Source organism: Oryzias latipes, chromosome 5 (genome assembly GCF_002234675.1).
Source record: "Oryzias latipes chromosome 5, ASM223467v1".
Taxonomy (NCBI): domain Eukaryota; kingdom Metazoa; phylum Chordata; class Actinopteri; order Beloniformes; family Adrianichthyidae; genus Oryzias; species Oryzias latipes.
This window is the reverse complement of record NC_019863.2, coordinates 7746428-7767855: the sequence shown is the minus strand read 5'-3', so window position 1 is coordinate 7767855 and position 21428 is coordinate 7746428. Positions and strand designations below refer to the sequence as shown.

The 21428-nt window shown below is 40.0% G+C and overlaps 1 protein-coding gene across 1 annotated transcript in view; it reads left to right on the top strand.

Moving 5' to 3' along the window:
* LOC101168450 (hepatocyte growth factor-like protein) overlaps nucleotides 1-21428 on the top strand; it is a 28209-nt gene that overhangs the window by 1775 nt on the left and 5006 nt on the right. The window contains exons 2-17 of the mRNA XM_004068619.4: nucleotides 1234-1378; nucleotides 3946-4061; nucleotides 4149-4263; nucleotides 8613-8749; nucleotides 9120-9240; nucleotides 9461-9579; nucleotides 11288-11462; nucleotides 11686-11816; nucleotides 13372-13474; nucleotides 13609-13745; nucleotides 13855-13887; nucleotides 13961-14072; nucleotides 14161-14238; nucleotides 20636-20782; nucleotides 20854-20960; nucleotides 21143-21282. Of these exons, the coding sequence (XP_004068667.1) occupies nucleotides 1234-1378; nucleotides 3946-4061; nucleotides 4149-4263; nucleotides 8613-8749; nucleotides 9120-9240; nucleotides 9461-9579; nucleotides 11288-11462; nucleotides 11686-11816; nucleotides 13372-13474; nucleotides 13609-13745; nucleotides 13855-13887; nucleotides 13961-14072; nucleotides 14161-14238; nucleotides 20636-20782; nucleotides 20854-20960; nucleotides 21143-21282 (1916 nt within the window). The remainder of the gene's footprint in view (nucleotides 1-1233; nucleotides 1379-3945; nucleotides 4062-4148; nucleotides 4264-8612; nucleotides 8750-9119; nucleotides 9241-9460; nucleotides 9580-11287; nucleotides 11463-11685; nucleotides 11817-13371; nucleotides 13475-13608; nucleotides 13746-13854; nucleotides 13888-13960; nucleotides 14073-14160; nucleotides 14239-20635; nucleotides 20783-20853; nucleotides 20961-21142; nucleotides 21283-21428) is intronic.

Genomic DNA, 21428 nt, shown 5'->3' with positions numbered 1-21428 from the left:
TACTTTAACAACAGGGGTTATTAATCTTCAGACAAACCGAAGGTATGTCTGAATAAACCCCTTTTGTAATCGAGGCCAAACTTTATTCATTTTAATTGTTTTTGAAATTCTTTTGTGTTGGAACGGACGCAAAAGGAAAGAAGGGAAGAAGGGAGAGGGATGTTAGAGAGAGAGGGATAGGAGGGTGATCATAGGAGGGGAGGGGGGTAAAACCATGAAGCAGCATAAAGCAACAAGATGTTTATCATTACGGTAAAGTTCAGATAGAATACAAATCTCAAAGGGGCGGGGCCTGTCCACACACACACTCAAATGTTATAAACACACCCGTTAACTGCAAAAATGTCCACATGTCAACATGTACACAATACAAATAGTGTTCACACACGCATACTTATGCCTACTAGCCAACTATTGTGAGATATTTCATTCAATCACGCAAACTGTTTGTGCAAAGGTGAGCTAACACCTGTGCTCAGTTGAGTGTTAATGTTCTTCTAAAATGGATGATGGAATGTGAAAAAAAAGGAGGGGGAGTGACCAGCCACCCCCACACCAAGACCCTCGCCGCAGCAGCCGCGGCAGCCAGAAGCCCCCAACGCCACGTGGCAGCAGGCAGAGAACAACCGCCCCCCGGGTGACCACGTCCGCCACCCAGGCCTGGGCCAGCAGGACCGCCACGAGGCCCCCAGAGCCAGAGAGCAGGGAGGCATGGGGGAAAAGAGAGTGCCGCCCCAGCCCAACCAGGAGAGCACATCCCCCGCAGCGCCAGGAGGGCCCAACGCCGGGCCCCACCCGAGCATCACCCTCCTTTTAACACGTCAAGTCTGCCATTCTAACCCAATCAGCCTGACATGATCTGCAGCATTGTGCTCATCAACATTCTCACCTGAGTTTACAAGACGATTACTGAAATGATCTCAGCAGGTCCTGTAATGACAGCAATGAAATGCAGTGGAAAGTTTTTTGGGATTACATTATTCATCTGATCACTCTTCATAACATTCTGGAGTATATAAAAATTATTATAAAAACTTAAGCAGCAACTTTTCCAATTTCCAATATAAATGTCATTCTCTAAACTTTTGGCCACGACTGTACTGATCTGTAGTTACTCCAGATCTGATGCCCGGCAGTCCAGAGGAGATCAGGGCTAAACTGGCAGTAATCTGCTGGCAGTAATCTGCTCCTCAAAGTCTGCATGTTTGCATTTTGTTTGTGGTTGTGTTGCAGCTTACCGAAGTCCTCTCAACGACTTCCAGCGATCTGAAGGCAGAGAACTCGTCCCGACCTCCTGGAACTCCAATTTAGTGCAGATGTTACCAAATCTGAACCTGGAGGAGTGTGCGAGCCGCTGCTCACAATCACTGGACTGCAGGTACAGCATCAGTCACGCCACAGAATGGAGACACATAACTTTAATATCATTCAACCACATTATTTCCAGTCTGAAAGATAAAAACAACTTCATCCACCGGTCACATTGCACTTGCTCTTCAGGAGCCCCCCCCACCCCTGATTTAGAAAATTCCTCCCCCCTGATGTTCACACACCATTTTTTTCTTTCTTTCAAACAAATCTCATCTTTTTTTACTTTCCTACTCTATTTGATTTATATTCTAGCTGTTTTAGAGATCGTAGTGTGGCGTTCTGTTTGTCCTAATAAAGGTTTGAACATAAACATCAGCAACAAATTCATTTTTTTGAATGCTTTAGACTTGGCGGTACTTTGCAAAGCCATTGTAGTGTGTTTATGTGACAAATCCCCAAAAACTGGAACACAAGGCACCACTACCACATGTTCGTGTCTCTTCTGTTGCATGTGGACTTGCAAGGACATCACCCCCCCCCCCCCCCACACACACACACACACACACACAACAGTCAACACACTCCTGTACACGCCAAGCAGGGAGCTTGCGGCTTACCCAACAGATACGCTCTATTTCAAGCTGCGTTTTTTTCTTCTGTTCCTGATTTACAACAATTTGAACAAAGAAATACTCGATTAATGCAATTTAAATGAAGCTAAATTTCCGTGTTAAATGTCCTCCAACATCAGAAAATGTCACAAAACATTTCAAAAACACAGTTTTTTTAGATATCAGTTTAGAGCTGGCTTTGATTTAGGAGGGAGAGATGGTGGACAAAATCCAGTGTGTTGGTTTGGACATAACTTTAGTTAAAATTCGCTTTTGATAATCTCGTATCTGAAGGTTTTGACAAAAAAAAAAATCTATCCACCTTCTAAAAATGTATGTAGTTTGAGTTTGATTGATGCACTCATGTGCCCCGCCCGAATATGAGACTAGAAGACAGAAAATGCCCATCACATCAGTAAAACAAAAATATACAATAATGCACCCAAACAGAGTCTAACAGAATATAAGGTGTCCATTCTCATTGTCCATGCATTTGCCAAAAAAGTTGCCAAACAGAAAATTTTGTTTTCAAAAAGCCAACGTAAAATGTTATCTTCAGATAACCTAAAACAAATCAGGACATTTGTTTTCTATTACCTCATACAAACAATGTCTGTTTGTTTTTTTCATACAAAGGACAATAAAACAGAAAATTCATCCTCCACCACAGAGTTTCCTCCTCTGCAACGCCTTTAACGTGCCCGACTTCCACCTGTAGGGGGAGCACTCCTGCTCTGAGTTGAGCACATAAGGATCTTTTATGGAATAAACGGTTTTAAGGTTCACTCACTCAGTTTCTAAATACCCCCGCTTAGTTGTCTTTACGCCCTTTCAATTTTTGGCATTTATGTAATTCGATAGTCTTTGTCCTCTATTTAAATTGTACCTAACATATGGCTCAGTAGAGAAATTGTCCTTAATTTTCAAATAAGGTAATAAGTAAGCAAATAAGTCATTTTGATTTTTAAAGCAGTTTCAGTTCAGTTCAGTTATAAGTATCATAAGTTTAGTTTTACCAAAATAAAATTGAAAATTACTTTGATGTACACAAGGCTCTCTAAGGTGAACTATTTGGGTTTATCAACGTTGATAGTGAGTTTCCATTTGTTGCACCAGTCATTCATTGTATTTAACATTCCTTGTAAATGTATTTCCTCATCAGCTATCAAAACAATATCATCTGCATGAAGCAAAATGCTCCAGTTCAAATAATTAATATCAATACCTACGTTAGTTTTCTTAATTTCTTGAGCTAAATCATTGACATAGATAGCAAGGTGAAAGAACATCACCTTGTTTGAATGCACATGGTGTTGGAAACCAGCCTGTTTTTAGGTCGTTCACCTATACACATGCTAATGGAGCCTTGTACAGAGCTTTAATTGTTTTATAACACTTACCATTTATACCATACATACATAATTTTAATTCTAGAAGATCTCCGTTTATCAACTTAAAGGCTTTTTTTAAACCAACAAAACAAATAAATGTATTTTTACTTTCTTGCAGTCTAGCTCTGACCACCAAGGACAAAACATAAATATGGTCAATACACGCTTTATTTTCCTTGAAAAGGAAAGGACTCTGTTTATTTCTAGGTATTCAGATAACCAATAATGTGGAATGCTAGAGAACACTTTATTCATGGTACTCAGAAGACTAATGCCTCTATTATTCAGAGGGACTCTTGGGTCTGCTTGAGGTGATTTTTGAATCAGCTTGATAATTGATTTATAGCAATTTGATAGTATAAAGCCATTTTTGAAACAAAAATCTAGTAAGACAATGATAAATATTTAACCATTTATTTTGATGTATTTGCAGGTTGCAGATCATTTAAAAACTTCAAACATCAAAAAATGTGCTGTCAGATAAATAAAGGACTAAATAAATAACCAAGCTTCTCTAAAAGGCAGTAATTATTTGTCTCCGTTCATGCACTCCCACTATAGGTGGATGCTAATCCTTGAGCAAACATATCAACCTTTTCTAGCTTGTAAAACTGCTTTTTACTTCATTGTAGAGCTTTCAACTATGAGACTCGTCCCACTGTCTCTTGTAAACATTTGCCCTGGGTGGCTGATAGGAGAAATGCTGAAGTCAAGAGGAATGTCAACTGTGACCTTTACGAGAAAAAGGGTAAGACTCCCACAAGCTGCCATTGTGCAGATCAGTAGTTCTGTGGTTTGACTGGTTGCTTCTTTTAACCCTTTATTTTGATTGCAGTTTATGTCCGACAGTGCATTGTGGGTAAAGGAGAAGACTACAGAGGGAAGGTCTTCACCACAAAAAGTGGACTCAATTGTCAGCAGTGGTGGTCAAAGTTTCCTCATGATCACTGGTAAGATACTTATCCTTTTTTTTTAATGTGTAGTTGATCTCTGTCATCTTTGCCAGGCTTGGAATATAATACTCATCTTGAAAAGTGATCATTACATCTTCAAAACAACAATGCTGACAAGACATGCTTTTAAAAAAAAAGTGTAATTGACATTTTTTTAGGCAAAAATTTAAGTTGAAAACATCAACAAAAGATGCACCAAAATGGGGGAAGAAACATGAGTGATTATAAATTAAAGGGATGAGTCAGAACACAATTCCTGCAGGGCTGACAAGCCTTCATGGAGTTAGGGATCACAGAACAACAATATTTTACTGTGAAAATCAATCAAAGGAAATACTTCCACAAACCATTACCCTGCAAAAAGGGAAAAGAGGCAGCCTAAAAGTAGGGAAAAAACCATAATAAAACATTAGAAAGAAATAAAATGGTCTTAACATTTCATTTTTACTTTGAAGGAATAAAATATCAAAACCAAAGAGTACCACAAAAGCATACAAAAAGGGAAAAATAAGCTAAATTTTTTGATAGAATTAGTAAAAAATTTGATGTTCTACTGGACCTCTGGACTGGCAGACAGGGGTGGTGGTTCCCCTTTTTAAGAAGGGCGACCGCTGGGTGTGAACTAACTACCGGGGAATTTCACTCCTCAGCCTCCCCGGGAAAGTACTGCACAGGAGAGTTTGTCTGATAGTCGAACCTCAGATCCAGGAACAACAGTGCCATTTTAGTCCTGGTCGTGGAACAGTGGACAGGCTCTGCACTCTCTTTAGGGTGCTGGAGGGATTGTTGTTGAGGTCGCTCATCCAGTCCATAAGTGTTCAGTGGATTTGGAGAAGGCGTTCGACCGCGTCCCCCGTGGTATCCTGTGGCGCAGTGACGTGCAGTCAGGAGAGGCAGGTGAGGCTGTGCCTCACCTGTCATTATGGGAATAAAAGAGAAAAATAAATTCAATTATTATATTTAAGTTCAGTAATTTGTGCTTTGCAGTCATTTTCCATTTAAATGTACCATTTTAGGGTGTTTTTTCTTTTCAAAATCGCTGAATTTCCGCATTTGCCGTTCAGATACTAAGAAGTGACGTGCGATGAGGCACCAGCCCGCTGAGCCTCACCTTGGATTGCGCAATACCTATGCAGTCAGACGGTACTGCTGTCTCTCTGTATGTCGGTTCAATCACTTGTAATATATGAGCTGAGTTTACATAATTTAACAGATGTATATGATGTACAGTGTTTGTTTTTATAAATAACTGTATGTGAGGGACGTTTTTCTTGTGCTGAGCGCTAAACGCCGGCAAAAAAGCCGCTTGGTGAGGCTAGAAGTTCCCGTGCCTCATGTTAGGGGGCGCCGGTGAGCCCTGAAATTATGACGCTAAAAATAATAGAATAAGTGATAGCAAGCGGCAAGTCATTTTCTTCAGAAGGAGCGGCGTATGGACTTTATTTACAAGTAAAGGTAAGACGATAATAACGTTTGTGCTTTTTTCTATGCTGCAGTTTGTATATGAAAAAAAAACATGTTGAAATGATATTTTAAACAAAACACGTTAACTGTTGTCAATCAAATGGTGAATAAGTTACTCAGTATGTTTCATATGTTTGTAAATCTGACTGATGACGTCAGTGCCTCATCAGCCATTAACCTCACTGCACGTCACTGCTGTGGAGGGTGCTCTGGGAGTATGGAATCCGGAGAGCCTTTTGAGGGCTTTTGAGAGCAAGAGCCGTTTCCGGTGCATGTTGGACTCCGACAGGGCTGCCCTTTATCACCAGTTCTGTTCCTAGTTTTTATGGACAGAATTTCTAGGCGCAGCCAGGGGCCGGTGGGGGTCTGGTTTGGGGACCACAGGATTTCGTCTCTGCTTTTTGCAGATGATGTTGTCCTGTTGGCTTCATCGAGCCGGGACCTCAAGCGTGGATTGGGGTGGTTTGCGGCTGAGTGTGAAGCGGCTGGGATGAGGGTCAGCACTAGGGATGGCCCGTTTGACACGACGCTTCGGCGCGTGTTTCACCTTCATGAAACAAAGTGGTTCGGCACAATGTTTCGGGGCATATGTCAATTAGCGCAGATCACGTGGTTGATGACGTTTGAGCACAATTCCTGCAGGGCTGACCAAATGCATCGTTTGGTCGAACCACGGTTCAGATGTCACTTGTGTTTTGAACAGTTGGGCGCGCTATTCTCTGTAAATATGAAAGTTTCCCGACCGGCTTTATTGTTACCCCAAGACTGGAATCAGCGTCAGTTCATTGCACTTTACCATGGCTCCTTGTAAAAAACGTACTGTGGCTCAGGATCGTTTCAACTCGATTTCTATGAATAAAACAATACGCTATGAACGTTGTGTATAAAAAAATACTTCAATAAATCTATAATGTCAAGACAAAGTAATATTAGTAGATAGCTCAGGGGAACAGCCAGTGGGCATTGCAGACAGTGGTCATGAGTTCAAGACCAGAGTTCTACAATTTTGATTGTAAAACACAGAAAACGTCACATGTGGTGTTGTTTTACGTTGTTTTTTTCTAATCATCATTAACAACATTGTTTTGTTTTACATTTTTTCATCATCATTTCCACATTGAAGTGTTACAAGGAGCTTAGTTGAAGCATTAGATATACGTCCAGTCCACCAACAGATGCCGCTGTTCTGGGCGGTTTCAAAGCCCTGAATGGGTGGTTCATTTTTCCGGCACAATTACATGAACCCCAAGGGAAGCTTCATGGGGTTTCTATCCCCATCCTTAGACAGCACCATGGTTCTCGAATGGAGGAAGGTAGTTTGCCATCTCTCGGTGGGTGGAGTGTCCCTGCCCCAGGTGGAGAAGTTTAAATATCTTGGGGTTTTGTTCACGAGTGAAGGAAGACAAGAGCGTGAGATTGACAGGCGGATCGGAGCGGTGTCCATAGTTATGCGGTCGCTGTATCGGTCCGTTGTGGGGAAGAGAGAAGTGAGCCAGAAAGCAAAGCTCTCAATTTAACGGTTGATCTTTGTTCCAACACTCACCTATGGTCATGAGCTCTGGGTCATGACCGAAAGAACAAGTTCCTGAATACAAGCGGCTAAAATGAGCTTCCTCCGTAGGGGGGCTGGGCGCTCCCTTAGAGATAGGGGGAGAAGCTCGGTCACCTCGGAGTAGAACCTTTTCTCCTCCACATTGAAAGGAGCCAGTTAAGGTGGCTCGGGCATCTATGCTGGATGCCTCCTGGACGCCTCCCTGGGGAGGTGTTCCGGGCATGTCCCACAGGGCGGAGGCCCTGGGGAAGACTCAGGACACGCTGGAGAGACTATATCTCTTGGTTGACCTGGGAACACCTCGGGGTCCCCCAGAGGGGCTGGAGGAAGTGGTCGGGAGAGTGTAGTCCTTGCTTAGACTGCTGCCCCCGCGACCCGGTCCTGGATAAGCGGAGGAAGATAGATGGAGGAATGTTCTACAGCCCAACAATAATCATTTGTGGCTAGTTTAAAGAAAATGGTTTGTGTTTCTTGAGTTTGTATGTACCTAAATGTTTTTCATTTTGACTACTGTAATAAGTGAAAATTACTCATTTTAGAACAAAATGTGAACAAAATGAGAATACCATCTTAATACCATTATAAAAAATCTTTTCAAGTGTAATTTCAGTGTTATTTATTATCTATCTGCAGTTTTTAATAGGTACTGTAACAAGGTGATTTCCTCTATTTGGGATCAATAGTTCTATTCTATTTTAATGGCATAAATGGTAAATTGCGTATACTTATATAGCGCCTTTCTTCCTACAAGGACAAAGCGCTTTACAGTCACAGACCCATTCAGCCAGTCACACACACATTCACTCACACATTCACACACTGGTGGTGATCCATTCTACTCTATAATCTAAAACTAGCACTTGTTCTTAGAATACACATCTAAATCAATTTTTCCAAAATAATGACAACAAATGCCATAAATGAAGTTAATTTATAGCAAAAAGTGTGGATCAAAAAGATTTTGACTCGTTTAAATAATTATTTCCTTATTTCAAGATCCTAGCTCTTAATGAGCTAGAAAAATCTCATCTGTGCTGATTTTGGAGAAAAACTTGGAAAGTTGTAGAGCAAAAATAAATTATATCAAATTTGTCTTAATGTCTTAAATTACTCAAAGCAAGGTTTGACATCTTTCAAAATGTCAAATAGTTTACAGTGTTTTAAACAAAATAACATTTTTTGAATTCTGTGTTAATAAAGAAAAATAAAGCAGCCAATAAAAGTAATAATTAGTTTGATTGTAAGGTGATTTTGTAACAGCTGCAGTTTGTTGGATAGTGAGACCCCGTGGAGCAATGTGCCACAGTCATATCACCTTTGTTTGTCTCAGGTGGACTCCCACAGCCTCCAATGGTCTGGAGCTCAACTACTGCAGGAATCCAGATGGGGATAATATCGGTCCATGGTGCTACACCACCGACCCGGAGCGGCGCTACGAGTCCTGCAACATCCCTCAGTGCAAAGATGGTAGAAAGGGGGGGGGGAATAAATACTGATACTTTTCTGTTATTGTTAGGTCAGGAGGACTTTTTATTAATCAAATAAGACAAACACATTTCGGATTAGTTGTATATGATTTCTTTTTTAAGTTAAAAAAACCAATGTAGATTTTTTTTTGTATAAATAAAAAAAACAGAAGAGAATCAAATTTTTTATTTTGTTGCAAACCGAGCTTACATGTGTATTTGTGCAGACACACGCATGCAGGCAAAAGCCCACTGTTACAAAGCCAAGAACGCCAACAAGAGAGCCTCAAAAGGGACCAGCCCTCTGTGTTTGATATGTTTAGTTGTTTCACTCACAGAAAACAGGACTCATTTTCTAATTCCATTAACAGAGGTGTGCATCACTTGTAACGGGGAGGATTACCGGGGCCAGGTGGACCACACTGCGACTGGCAAAGAGTGTCAGAGATGGGACCAGCAGCATCCTCATCAACACATCTACCAACCTGAAAAGTACACTTCCATTCCTTTCATTCTTTTAACCTGCTGTATCCCTTTCGGGGTCATGGAGCATCCGGAGCCTGTCCCGGCCACTGTTGGGTAAAGAAAGGGTGTAGCCCGGACAGATAACCAGTCTGCCCATTCAGTGTTTTTCGTGATTCCAGACACAGTCAGCACTCTATTCTTCCATCCACTGTTTCAGCGTATAGTTTAATGCTGTTGTTTTTTGCAGGTATCCTGATAAGAGTTTAGACGATAATTACTGTCGTAACCCCGATGCCTCTCCAGTCCCTTGGTGTTACACTACAGACCCTTTGGTAGAGAGGGAGAACTGCAACATCAGCAAATGCCGTAAGAACAGAAAAAATCCCTTTGAGGAAATTATCCTACAATGTTTCTTTGCAATAAAGGGACATTTTATTTTTCCTCTTCTTGTTCCTTAAGAACTGAAAAATTACTGGATTTGCTTGTTTACTTTAGTTTTTATATTTTTAGGGACAAAGAGTTTTATTTTATGACATTTATTTCTAAAATGCACATTAATAACAAGCTTTCTGTAGCTGTTCTGGTATGTTTTAATTCACAGTAACGTTGTTTTGAATTTCTTTCAAAATAAAACTAATTAGATTTTTCAATAAACAGTTTAGTGCAATAAAACTATCAAAATGCATGAAAAAAAAATCTTTTCTGCGTAAAGAAAAGAAGTAGAGACAGGCTAAATGACTACATATTTACGGAGCCCGTAAATTTGAATATAAGAAAATATATATGTATATAAAATATAAGAAAATCTCAGATTTGGTAGCAGGGTAGTAGCCTGTTTCATAGAGATTTTAGAAATGACTTTGCTCCATGGTTTCCAGTTTTTAATAATGTTAATTTGAATATTTTCATTTCATTTTGTTCTTATTGTGAAGCTCACTGCAATTTCAGTTGTTTTTTTTTTGTTTTTTCTACTGCAGATTCCTTTTTTTTAGTGTGTTTTTCTGGAGACGGCAAACTGCGTATTAGTTTTCTTAAGTTATAATTGTTAGTGCAGTTAGTGCAGATTGTATTTATTAAGTTGCCATATATGTTGTAAATTCATAAAACTAACATAGTGACATCAATGTTCTTTTAAAGCTTTGCATTTGTTTCTCTTTTAAGACATTTTAATGTAACATATTTTTTTTTGCATTCATTATTAACTTTATACAAAAAACACATCAAAAAAATCTTCTGGAGCAAAGTGTTGGATAAAGCCAGCAAGGAAATAAACACGAGGAGGAAACGCATAAAAACAAGTTAAAATATGAATAGAAAATACTGATGCTCTAACATTGCCAGAGCATAAAAGATCCTGAAAGAAAAAACATGGAAATATGTTGTTTAGTCAACAAAAAAATGGTCTGCTGAACAACCCTTTTTTTCTTTTTGTTTTACTCATAGAAGGTACATGAAACTGTGTATATCTCTCTTAACCCATGTGCTATCTTAGATGACCCCACCCTTACATTGACGTGTTCTCCCTACCATGACAAAGGTGGATAAAGGTGGAAAGATTTCATGTAATCCATGGACACCAGTGAAGATCACAAATCATTGAAGAAAAAAGGTTCAGAGCACTGTCTAGTGGGTCTAGATGACCCAACTCCCAATGTTAAAGTGCCTAGGATAGCACAAGGGTTACACAGTCAATGGTTCTATTTTAAGTGCAGCAGAATCAGTCGCCCTCTGCTGTTCATTTCTGAGAAAACTGGCTTGAAGGAATTTAGCATTTCAGGAAATTACCATTCATGTAAGCGTAAGGTGACCTAAGACATAGAATTTTTGTTTAGTCAGGATCAACCAATGAGGTACTAACTGGAGTTACGACTCAAAGCCTTCTTTTTCAAGCTGCATAGATTTCAATCATAACATAATCAGTCATTCAGTTCAAAAGCATCTAAATAAATAATTTATTTATATTTTTAATTTAACACTAAATCAATTCTTTAAGCCTTAAGCCCCTTAGGGTCTCGTTCAGTTTTCTAAAGTGTTAAATGTGTTTGTTTTTTTGCCCTTGCTCCTTATATTTTAGCTGAGGTTCCAGTGGAGAAGCGTCAGCGGTCTAGTTTCACCACAAACTGCTTCCGCGGTCGAGGGGAGGATTACAGAGGAAAGGTCAATGAGACGCTGTCAGGCATCCCCTGCCAGAGGTGGAATGCCCAGTTTCCCCACGAACATCCTTTCCACCCAAACATTTATGAGTGCAAGTAAGAGCTTCCCTGCTCTCTAAACTTGAAAATGATCGTATGTGAATGTTTATTAATGACGACTTTTGCTGCAGTGGAGATACTTTGTAAGCTTTTGTACGCTCAGTCAGTGGTATGGACGCTGAGGAACGAATCTAAATTGTTCATGTCTAAATAAATATCTTGGACTTTGAACAAAAAGACAAAATGATGTGAGAGATGTCTGAACATTCATGTTCCCCAGAGGTTTGGAGGAGAATTACTGCCGTAACCCGGATGGATCGGAGGCTCCGTGGTGCTTCACGTCTGCGCCTGAGATGAGGACTGCTCTGTGCCTACAGATCAAACGGTGTGAAGACGACATAGAAGCTGAGGGTATGCTAGTCAGGTGTTACTTTGTCCGAATTTTCTTTTTTTATGCCGCCTAAACCGCTAACAGACAACAACAGGGATGTTTTTTTTAATACACAACAATATTAACGTCCCACTCTGATCATCTTTTGATCTGTTGTAAAAGCGTTTGGTTTTATTGCAGAGTTGCAGGAGTTCATTAGAAATTCTCCTCTGAGTTATAGGCGGGACCGTTAACGTGGAAGTAAGCCTCCGACTATTTCCTAATGATCCATTTGTTTGCACGCTGTCCCACTAGCTCATGGCCCCTTTCAACCCCAAACTAACATTTACAATATGAGCTTAGCAGTTCAGTTTAGATCCAGATGCCAGCTCAGACGAGGAAAACAAAGACGCACATGGATCTGTTTGTCTGCAAGTGGATAAATCAGAATGGAGCGGAGCAGGGAGACCTTAGCCCATCGCAGGTTCTACGTCTCAATTGAGAGCTTCTTCCACCAGCATTTCTTCATCTGCTCCTGATTCAGAAACTTTTAATCGTAAATTATTTTATATGTGTCATCCATCATGAGAAAAATGCTAAAAATAAGATGTTAAAAACAGTGTTTTCGTGGAGTGGGTCTTTAGAGGATTGTAGTGTTAATATTTTTAAATTATCTTTATTAAATTAAATAGAACGTGTGCACTGAATGACAAATCGTATTTTTGTCAATCAATAAAGCTTAGAAAAATGGAATTAATCTTTGAGTCTTTTAAAAAATTGTGTACCTTTCTAGTTTGATTCTAGTCTCTATATATGTTATATGTCAGTGTTTTTCAACCAGTGTGCCGCGGCACACTAGTGTGCCGTGGGAGATGATCAAGTGCGCCGTGAGAAATTGCTCTCATTAACTGATCTAAAAACATTTCCCATCTCCAGGATTTCAGCTCTCTGTTCATCCAAACAGGCCCTGATAAAACACTGAGGAGTTAAGAATATAAAAGATCATAAAATACTTTTTCTTTGCGTTTATTTTATTTTATTAAAGACATTTTGATAAGAATGACGGTACAGTACCGCGATTCAGCTGCAGCTTCGGCTGTATTTTAGAAAAGTCCCGCCCCTTTAACTGTCTCCACCAATCATTCTTGGGGGGCTTAATCACATGTCATCAGTCTGACCAATCAGAAGTGGTTAAAGTCTTCACTTCCTTGTCCCGATTTAGCACGTAAAGTCGCTCAGTTCTAACAAAAATAGCAGCTAAAGCTCGTCTTTAGCGGTGTAGCTTTCCACAGAATCCGGCATCAGACCGTGGAACAAGTGAACAAAACAATGAGGCTCAGAGACGCGATCTCTTTGCAAGTTTTGAATTTATTTTAAAAATAGGGATGGAAGGAGGGAAGGAGGGAGCCTTAACATGTGTAGCTTTTATAAATAATGCAATAAGTATTTTAGAAAAGTCTTCCATGGCTTTCAGGTTTGATTTTTTAAGTCTAAAACTCAACTTTTCAAATCCTATTTGTTTCCATTTTAGTGCTGCTGATCTGCTTACTGTTCATAGTTAACAGTCGGCACTGATAAAAGTATTTATCTTTCTAGACTGCTATCAAGAAAATGGTAAAAACTACAGAGGTATTGTCCGCAAAACTCGCAAAGGGGTCACCTGCCAGAGATGGAACGTAAACACACCTCACAGAACCAAGTATGACCTTTAAACTGTCATATCACTTTACACAAGTACTCTAATTAATAACAACAGAGAAGCACAATTTAAGGCAGACATTCTTGCATTCATACGAGCTTTGTCGCTTTAAACAAATCTGTGTGTTCTTGCAGGATAAACCCCCTGACACATCCGGAAGCCAATCTGACAGAGAACTATTGTCGCAACCCAGATGGGGACCAACATGGACCCTGGTGCTACACAACGGACCCCAAAACCGAGTTTGACTACTGTGCCATCAAGCAGTGCGGTATGAACCTTGTTTTATTCACTCAATCCACTGTAGCAAAACGTGGGGTAGCAACGGCGCTTTTATTTGTGTCTTTTTTAATTTAAAAGTTTTTGTTTCTTTCTAATAGCTGGAGAAAAAGTGTCCCTGACAGAACAAATAGGTAAGTAGGTCGTTTAAAATGAAGGGTAACGTCTCCCCTGGGCTGTTGTGATGATGTCTTTCTTTGGATCCAGAAAAAGTGGAGTTCAGTGAATGCGGACAGAGGGATGACCGCCCCCAAAGGTTTTTGCGTATCGTGAATGGGATACCTGGGAACTCCCCTTGGACCGTGAGCCTCAGAGACAGGTATTTCTTACAGCAGGGGAGGTTTGGTACTGGACATTCAGAGGTCACCATGCTGGACTGAGGAGAACCTTTGACCTTTGTGTTGCAGGAAAGGAAACCATTTCTGTGGAGGATCTCTGGTGTACTCTAGATGGGTGATCAGCACCAAGCAATGTTTCTCATCCTGGTAATTCAACTAAAGGCTGTCATGCAATATCAATAATCTGATTTTAGACCAAAATGAAAAATAAAGGAAAAATTTAGAATTTTTAAAAGTTTAAAACCTTTTCTAAGGGACTCCTAGTGGTAAGTAGACTATTTTATTTCATAAATATACATTTAAAAAAAAATCCAAGTTTGTGTAACAACTGCAACCATGGTGGAGTCTGTTTTAACCCTGTGACCTTGTTTTTGTGCAACCTTTTTAAAAGCTATCATTTTTTGTGACAACATATTTTACAAAGAGGAATTATGTACAGCAAAATGTTTTAACACAATATAGTTTTACATGGGAGTACTACTAGAGTAGCCTACAGTGAGGCAAATAAGTATTTGAACACCTGTCTATTATCTAGAATTCTGACCCTCAAAGACCTGTTAATCCGCCATTAAATAGTCCACCTCCACTCCACTTATCCTAAATTAGAAGCACCTGTTTGAGGTGGTTAGCTGCATAAAGAAACCTCATACAACCAGTAAGACTCCAACTACTAACAGGGCCAAGACAAAAGAGTTGTCTAAAGACAAAAGTTTGTAGACCTCCATAAGGCTGGATAGGGCTACGGGGCAATTGCCAAGCAGCTTGATGAAAAAAGATCCACTGTTGGAGCAATTATTAAAAAATGGAGGAAGCTAAAAATGACTGTCAATCTCCCTCAGACTGGGGCTCCACGCAATATTTTACCTGGTGGAGTTTGAATGATCCAAAGAGAAGTGAGGATTATTGATTGAAATCATGCATGGCATGGACGGTTCCCCATGAGATGTTTTTTTAAACATCAGTAGTGTTTTAATTATGTTTGACGTTTGTAACCAAAATCCCACAACGTAATTGTCTTAAAAAGCCATATTTCTGTTTTCAAAATCTCCTCTACGCGGGTGTGGCCATTGGTGCTAAGCTGAGTAGCCCTGCCCTTGACCCCCCCCCTTTCTCATGATGATAGCTGTGTCTTGCATTAGTAGAGCTTGACACAAGGGGGGCACAAACGACACCGACAGTCTCTATTCTCAAAAGTTAGATACGGTGAAAAGTGACATACTTTGGTTCCAAATCGACACTTTTTTAACAATATGCGGAATGACACGACAAATGTGTGCACCAGACCCTGCTGTTTAGTACAATTACACAAAAAAGAACTTTGATAAGTCCATGAAAATGCTTTGAATTGCATTATAATTGAGGCGACATAGCAGCAGCAAGTAGCACTGACCGTGGCTAAGAATTGATATGATGCTAACAAATACAGATTGTTGAATTCACTTTCACAGCAAATAAAATGAAACGCCAGAAAGAAAGTGACTCTTCGCATGTAACTTTCCGAATACGTGTGGCCGTTGCTTAACTTTATTCTTGGCCGCACGGACCCAGAGGAAGGGTTAAGGTTAGGATTACAGGTCATGGTTAAGCTGCATTGACACTGAACACCATTCGCGCAGCAGAGGCGGCCGGTTTCCATTTTAAGTCAATGATACAGACGCAATCTAAGGTCCTGCGGCGCAATTTAAGTGGCGCGGCGGGCCAGAATTAAAACATCTGAACATCTGAATATGGTGGATTGATCTGGTAGTGAACCTGGGTGAAGGCGGGTACACCTTGGACAGTCTGACCAAGGGCCCATAGAAGTGGACCGATCGCCATCACTATGCCGGCTCCCGGGAAGGAGGCGAGCTGCAGGATGGAGAGCCAGCCTGCTCGGGCCTCCTGAACTTTATGACATTTTTCTTATTTTCGTTGAGGCAATAGTAAAAACAGTCCCCGATTTTAGTCTTGTTTTTAGTTTTATCCTCTGTGGTAAATGTGAGACAGCAAGCCTTCAAACGCAGTCAGAGAGAGAACACAAATGCGGAGAAGACATTTCACGCACTTAAGTGCATGACAGCTAATTGGACTTTAACTTTAAGTTTATTTTAAATACGTGCGGCCAACAACAAAAACCATCCTTGGACGAACTTAAACTACGTGGGGGCAACACAACAATGTGCCATCTTCTCTTCTCCTGCACCGGATCAGCGTTGCCAGATAGAGTCATGGTTTTCCAGCCGAAAGGTCATCTAAAAACCGCCAGGTCCAACAAAAAAACGTCCAAAAAGGTTAATCAGGGACTAATTAGCTGTAATTAGCAGTAATTAATCATCCTTTATTTATTACTTCACATTTTGATTGAAAGTCCAACTTTTTAATGATATTGCACAGCTTTGCTGCTAATCAGAACAAAACATAAAATAGTGGACTCCCATTGAACTTCCTTAGCGACCACAGGGGATCAAAGGTCAGCTCATGTAACCCCCTCCTTTTTTTCTTAAACATTAAGAACAATCAGAAAAAAGAAGGAAAGGGGAAAAACTAACTTTTCTGTATATTATTATTATGAGCAAAAGGGGAAATTTTTCTTGCGTTATTAATTTTCATTAATTTAAGTCAAAATAAAATATGAGCCAATGTTCTTGTAAAATGTACTAAAAAGTAGTTGGATATTAAAAAAAAAAAACACTCAAAACTAAATCAAATATCTCCTGAGATTACTACAGAAACTGCTTGGTGTTTTCCTAATTTCCTAGCACCAACAGTAAAAATCCTCCCAAAAACATTATACATTTATAAATAAATGATCTATTGCAGGGATCACCAACCTTTTTGAGGACGAGTGCTCTCTTATGGGGTCTGAGTTATATGAACGGCTACACAGAACCTGTTTACTGGGGGGGGGGGACTCTTATAGTGATAGTAAATTATAATCATAAAACTATGAATTGATTGCTCAATAGTAATTATTTTCCACAACTGTAATCAATGATTTACACAACAGTAACGACAAGAAAAACATGTATAAACATGAACCTTGGATTTATTTCTGTTTATCTGCTCAAACATTTAAAGGTCAGGAGGGACACTAGTTGTATTCATGGTAGAAAATCACTTCTAACATTTTTTTTAAGCCAAAGAAATCATAAATCTTCTTGTCAGACTCAACCTAATAGAAGAGAGAGAGCTCAAACTCTGTGAATTTCAGAAATCTGACTGATCTAGAGAAGATCTGTGTGGAGGAGTGGACCAGAATCCCTCCTGCAGTGTGTGCAAACCTGGTGAAAAAATACATGAAATGCTTGACCTGTGTCAGAGGCTACTGCACCGAACATTAACACGGGTTTTCTCAGGTGTTCAAATACTTATATGTAGCAGAAGCATACAAATAAATTATTTTAAAAAATCATACATTCCAGATATTTTTTTAGATTATGTCTCTCACAGTGGACATGGGCCTAAGATGAAAATGTCACCCCCCTCCATGATTTCTAAGTTTACAGGGTGTTCAAATAGTTATTTGCCTCAGATGTAGTGCAGATAAGTGCAATATAAAGGAGGAGTGGTCAAATGTTAAAAGTATCAGTAGAATAGTGTCACAATACAAAACACACACATAGGCCTACCTGTTAAAGACTCACTTTGATAAGAAGTGTTTTTAACATGTTCTTGTGGCATTTTTCTGAGTTTTTTTTTATTATTATTCAAATAGTTGTGAATGAGGAGCAAATGAAAAGAATGCTGTTTGTAAAAGTGTTTCTGTGGGAACCAAGGTCTCCCTGCTCCGCGTCATTCTGATGCATCCACTTGTAGACAAACAGATCCATGTACGTCTTCGTTTTGCTCGTCTGAGCTGGTTCAGAACTGTGCAGCTGGATAACTCCAACATTGCTCACCATTTTTGCTGCACACTCAGGGGCAGACTTACCATTAGGGAAAGGTAGGCGATCGCCCGGGGCAACCCAACACTCTCCTGAACCCTTAATAAAAGAGTCTAAAAGGAATTTTATATATAATTTAACTCTGTCTCTGAAAAAACACCCCAAACTATACATTATTGAATGTATGGATAATGCTAAATTAAATTATTGTTGTTGTTATTTTGAAGGATTTTAGTCTTAGCTGCTGCTGGGTGGAGCTCCTGCATGATTTTTTTTTGGTTTGCTCATCTTGCTGTGCTTTGTGGTGTTGTGTTTCGCACTCTGTGGGTTTGGTATTTGCTGGTTTCCTTTTGTTTTGTCTTTCTACAGTTGCTGCTTTAAAGGTTTTTGGTGTGCATGTGTGGATGTGGATGTGGTGGTATTTTGGTGCATCACCTTTCATCATCCTCACTGCCATCAGGAGATGTTTGCATCTAATGAAGAATATTTGTCCTGTTCTATAAATGCAATTTATATGTATGATTCTAATCAATTTAACCATGCATATACTCAAAATGTCTTTTTTATGAGTAATACTTTGTGCATAACTTTGCAAAAAAGGGAAACTGTATTTTAGGGGGTACTCCATACGGGTTTGGTATTTTTAAGACTGTTTTAAGGCATTCTTCTCTCTTAGTTTCTGTAGATTTGGTTTCGTCCATCTATCCTATTTCTTAACCTGTTATATCCCTTATGGTAACAGGGTTGGATAAATGTTTGCTGACTGTTCTGTAGTGATATCAGTGAGATTGGAAAATCCTGATTTTAATGAGGTATTTTCTATGGTTAAATACACCTGTGGGAACATTTAAAAGTATTCTATTTAATTCTAATATTTCAGATGCGTATTACAAAATAATTAGCATTAAATCTGAGATTGGCTCTCCTGCTTTATAATATAAAGCCTCTAGCCTATGATGATGTGATTGAGGACTTTGCAGCAGTAAGCCCAGCATCTTTGTACATGTAAAAAGATATTTATTGGATGGCGCTTTCTCTCTTACGTTTTTCAAATTAAAAGCTGATTCAAAGCTGATTATCAAAAAACATGTTAAGATTATTTTAAATGGAACAAATGTTCTGTTTTTTTACATATTTGGTGGGGGTGCACTGCAGTTGAGCTTCACCTAGGGCTCCTCCTTATATTTGACCAGCACTGTGAGCAGCTATACATTTTACATTCTTGCTTTGTCCAATATGTATCTAGCATGTTTATAAAAAGATGCTGAGATGAGATATGGAACACAGTCTATAGTTGATCAATCATTTTGGATTTTTAAATGGGGGATGTATGAGCTCAGAGGCAATTTACTTAATATGCTTGCAAAATGTTAATAAACAAATACAGTTATTAAAGGCCTACAAGGTCTGTGTGAATAATATTACTCTGCTGTTGAAAGGACTTGAAACATTTCATGACTTGAAGGTGACTTGAAGCTGGTTGGCTCTTGACTTGGTACTCGACTTGGACTTCCCTGCTGTTGACTCTGAACTTGAGACTTACTTGTGATTTTCAAAACAATCACTTGGTCCCACCTCTGTTTTGTGAATTAGCAAAATACAGTGTGAAGAGATGAAGATAAGATATTCCCAAAAGATAATGGAGCCACTTCTCTATAATGCTCTTACAGGGTTCTTGCCAGATTGGACCCCAAGAGAAGACCAGCTCAATTTGAATCGTAAAAAGTTTATTAGTGAGTCAGGTGGAGTTCTTCCAGGAGCAGCAGGCCTCGCAGCTTCACAAAAGACACAGTAGGGACTGAATCCAAACACAAGACTTTGTTCATGAGGGCATAAGATGAGCCTATACTATGCTGGTGGCACAAGAGTTCTTGCTTATGCAAGCAGGGACAGCTCAGGAGGAGCAGGGGTCACGCTGAGGGAACTCTCTGCCTGAGCGAGGGCAGTCAGGATCAGTCCAAACCCTGATCCTGTGGGGGTGATACCAGTCTCCATCCAACAAGAATCCAAATTGTGGTCCAAATATCCAAGATGAGAAAGCAGAAACAGGTCAGGGCTTGAACATGCAGGCTTGGTGACAGACCGAAGCAGAAACCAGAGCTTAACTTCAACAGATAAGAAACGAAGAGGATCTGACTGAGACTGAAGCAGTTCAGGCTGTATAGAGAGAGCATCTACAAGGTATGGCTGATGATGATGATGATGATGATGATGATGATGGTGATGATGGTGGTTACCTGAACCAGGAAGAGCTGAGAAAGAGTGGGAGAGCCAAAGGGCAAGACAGTTGGACCTGCTTTGTGTTTACATTATGGCTTCTTTTGTCTCTTTTTCCAGTTTGTTTCATTGGGTTTTTTGATGCCTTTTTGTGATTTATTGAACTTTTTGTAAAAGCCTGAATTTTAAAAAAAGAAAAATTTTGACGTTTTGTACATTTTTATTGAGCCAACAAATCGTGCATTTGTTCTAACTGACTGTAAAGTGATCTTATCACAACGTGTTGTAAACATCAAAGTGATAAGGGCCTCCTTTTGGCATCAGATGTGGTTTTTGAAATCTGCCTATAAAATCTCAGCCTGAGCCAAGTCATTTAAAAAAAGCTTGAGATCTGCACAAGACTATCATTTAAAGACTCAAATCTCTCCTTTTTTCTTTCTTTTTCTTTTTTTTTGCGCACACAGCTATGTTGACTTGCCCGGATACTCCGCCATGCTGGGAACGCTTTTCCGTGATCCGCAGGAAGGCGAGCCTTCTGTCCAAGTCATTCCTCTCACCAAGATCGTCTGCGGACCCTCCGAGTCTCAGCTCGTCATGCTCCAACTGGAATTGTGCGTGCGCTTCAGGTGCCACCTGCATGCTGGAAAGTCCTGTGACAGTAATGTCTGTCCTCTTTCTGCAGCCCTGCTCAGTTTAATGAGCGTGTGTCTCAGATCTGCCTGCCTCCCGAGCGATACATAGTCCCAGAGGGAACGGAGTGTGAGATCGCAGGATGGGGGGAGACAAAAGGCAAGTGTGACCCTCAGACATTTCACAGTGAATGTGCTGTGTTTCACAAAGAAAATGAATGTGAATTCATGTACTTGGAGAGAATCAGAAAGCTAGTGAAGGCTATTAAATACCTGCCATGATTTATATTCTTCTCTCCGAGCACATTAGCTAGTAAAAACATCTTCCTTTTGTTTTTCCAGGAACCGGGGACGAGACTGTCCTCAACGTAGCCAAAGTACCAGTCATCAGTAACAGGATATGCAACCAGTACTTCAGAGGTCGGGTTCGTGAAAACGAGATGTGCACGAACTCGTTCCAGGGTGGAGTGGGTGCATGTGAGGTAGGTGGAGAAAAGGAGCTCCCTTTCTACTGGTTTTGTTTGCTGCATTTCTACATTTCTTCTGCCCTGTTTATACGATAGCCATTGGTAATCACATCCATTGTATGGCGTCGCCACTGCAATCATGCGGTTCATGCTAAGGTCGG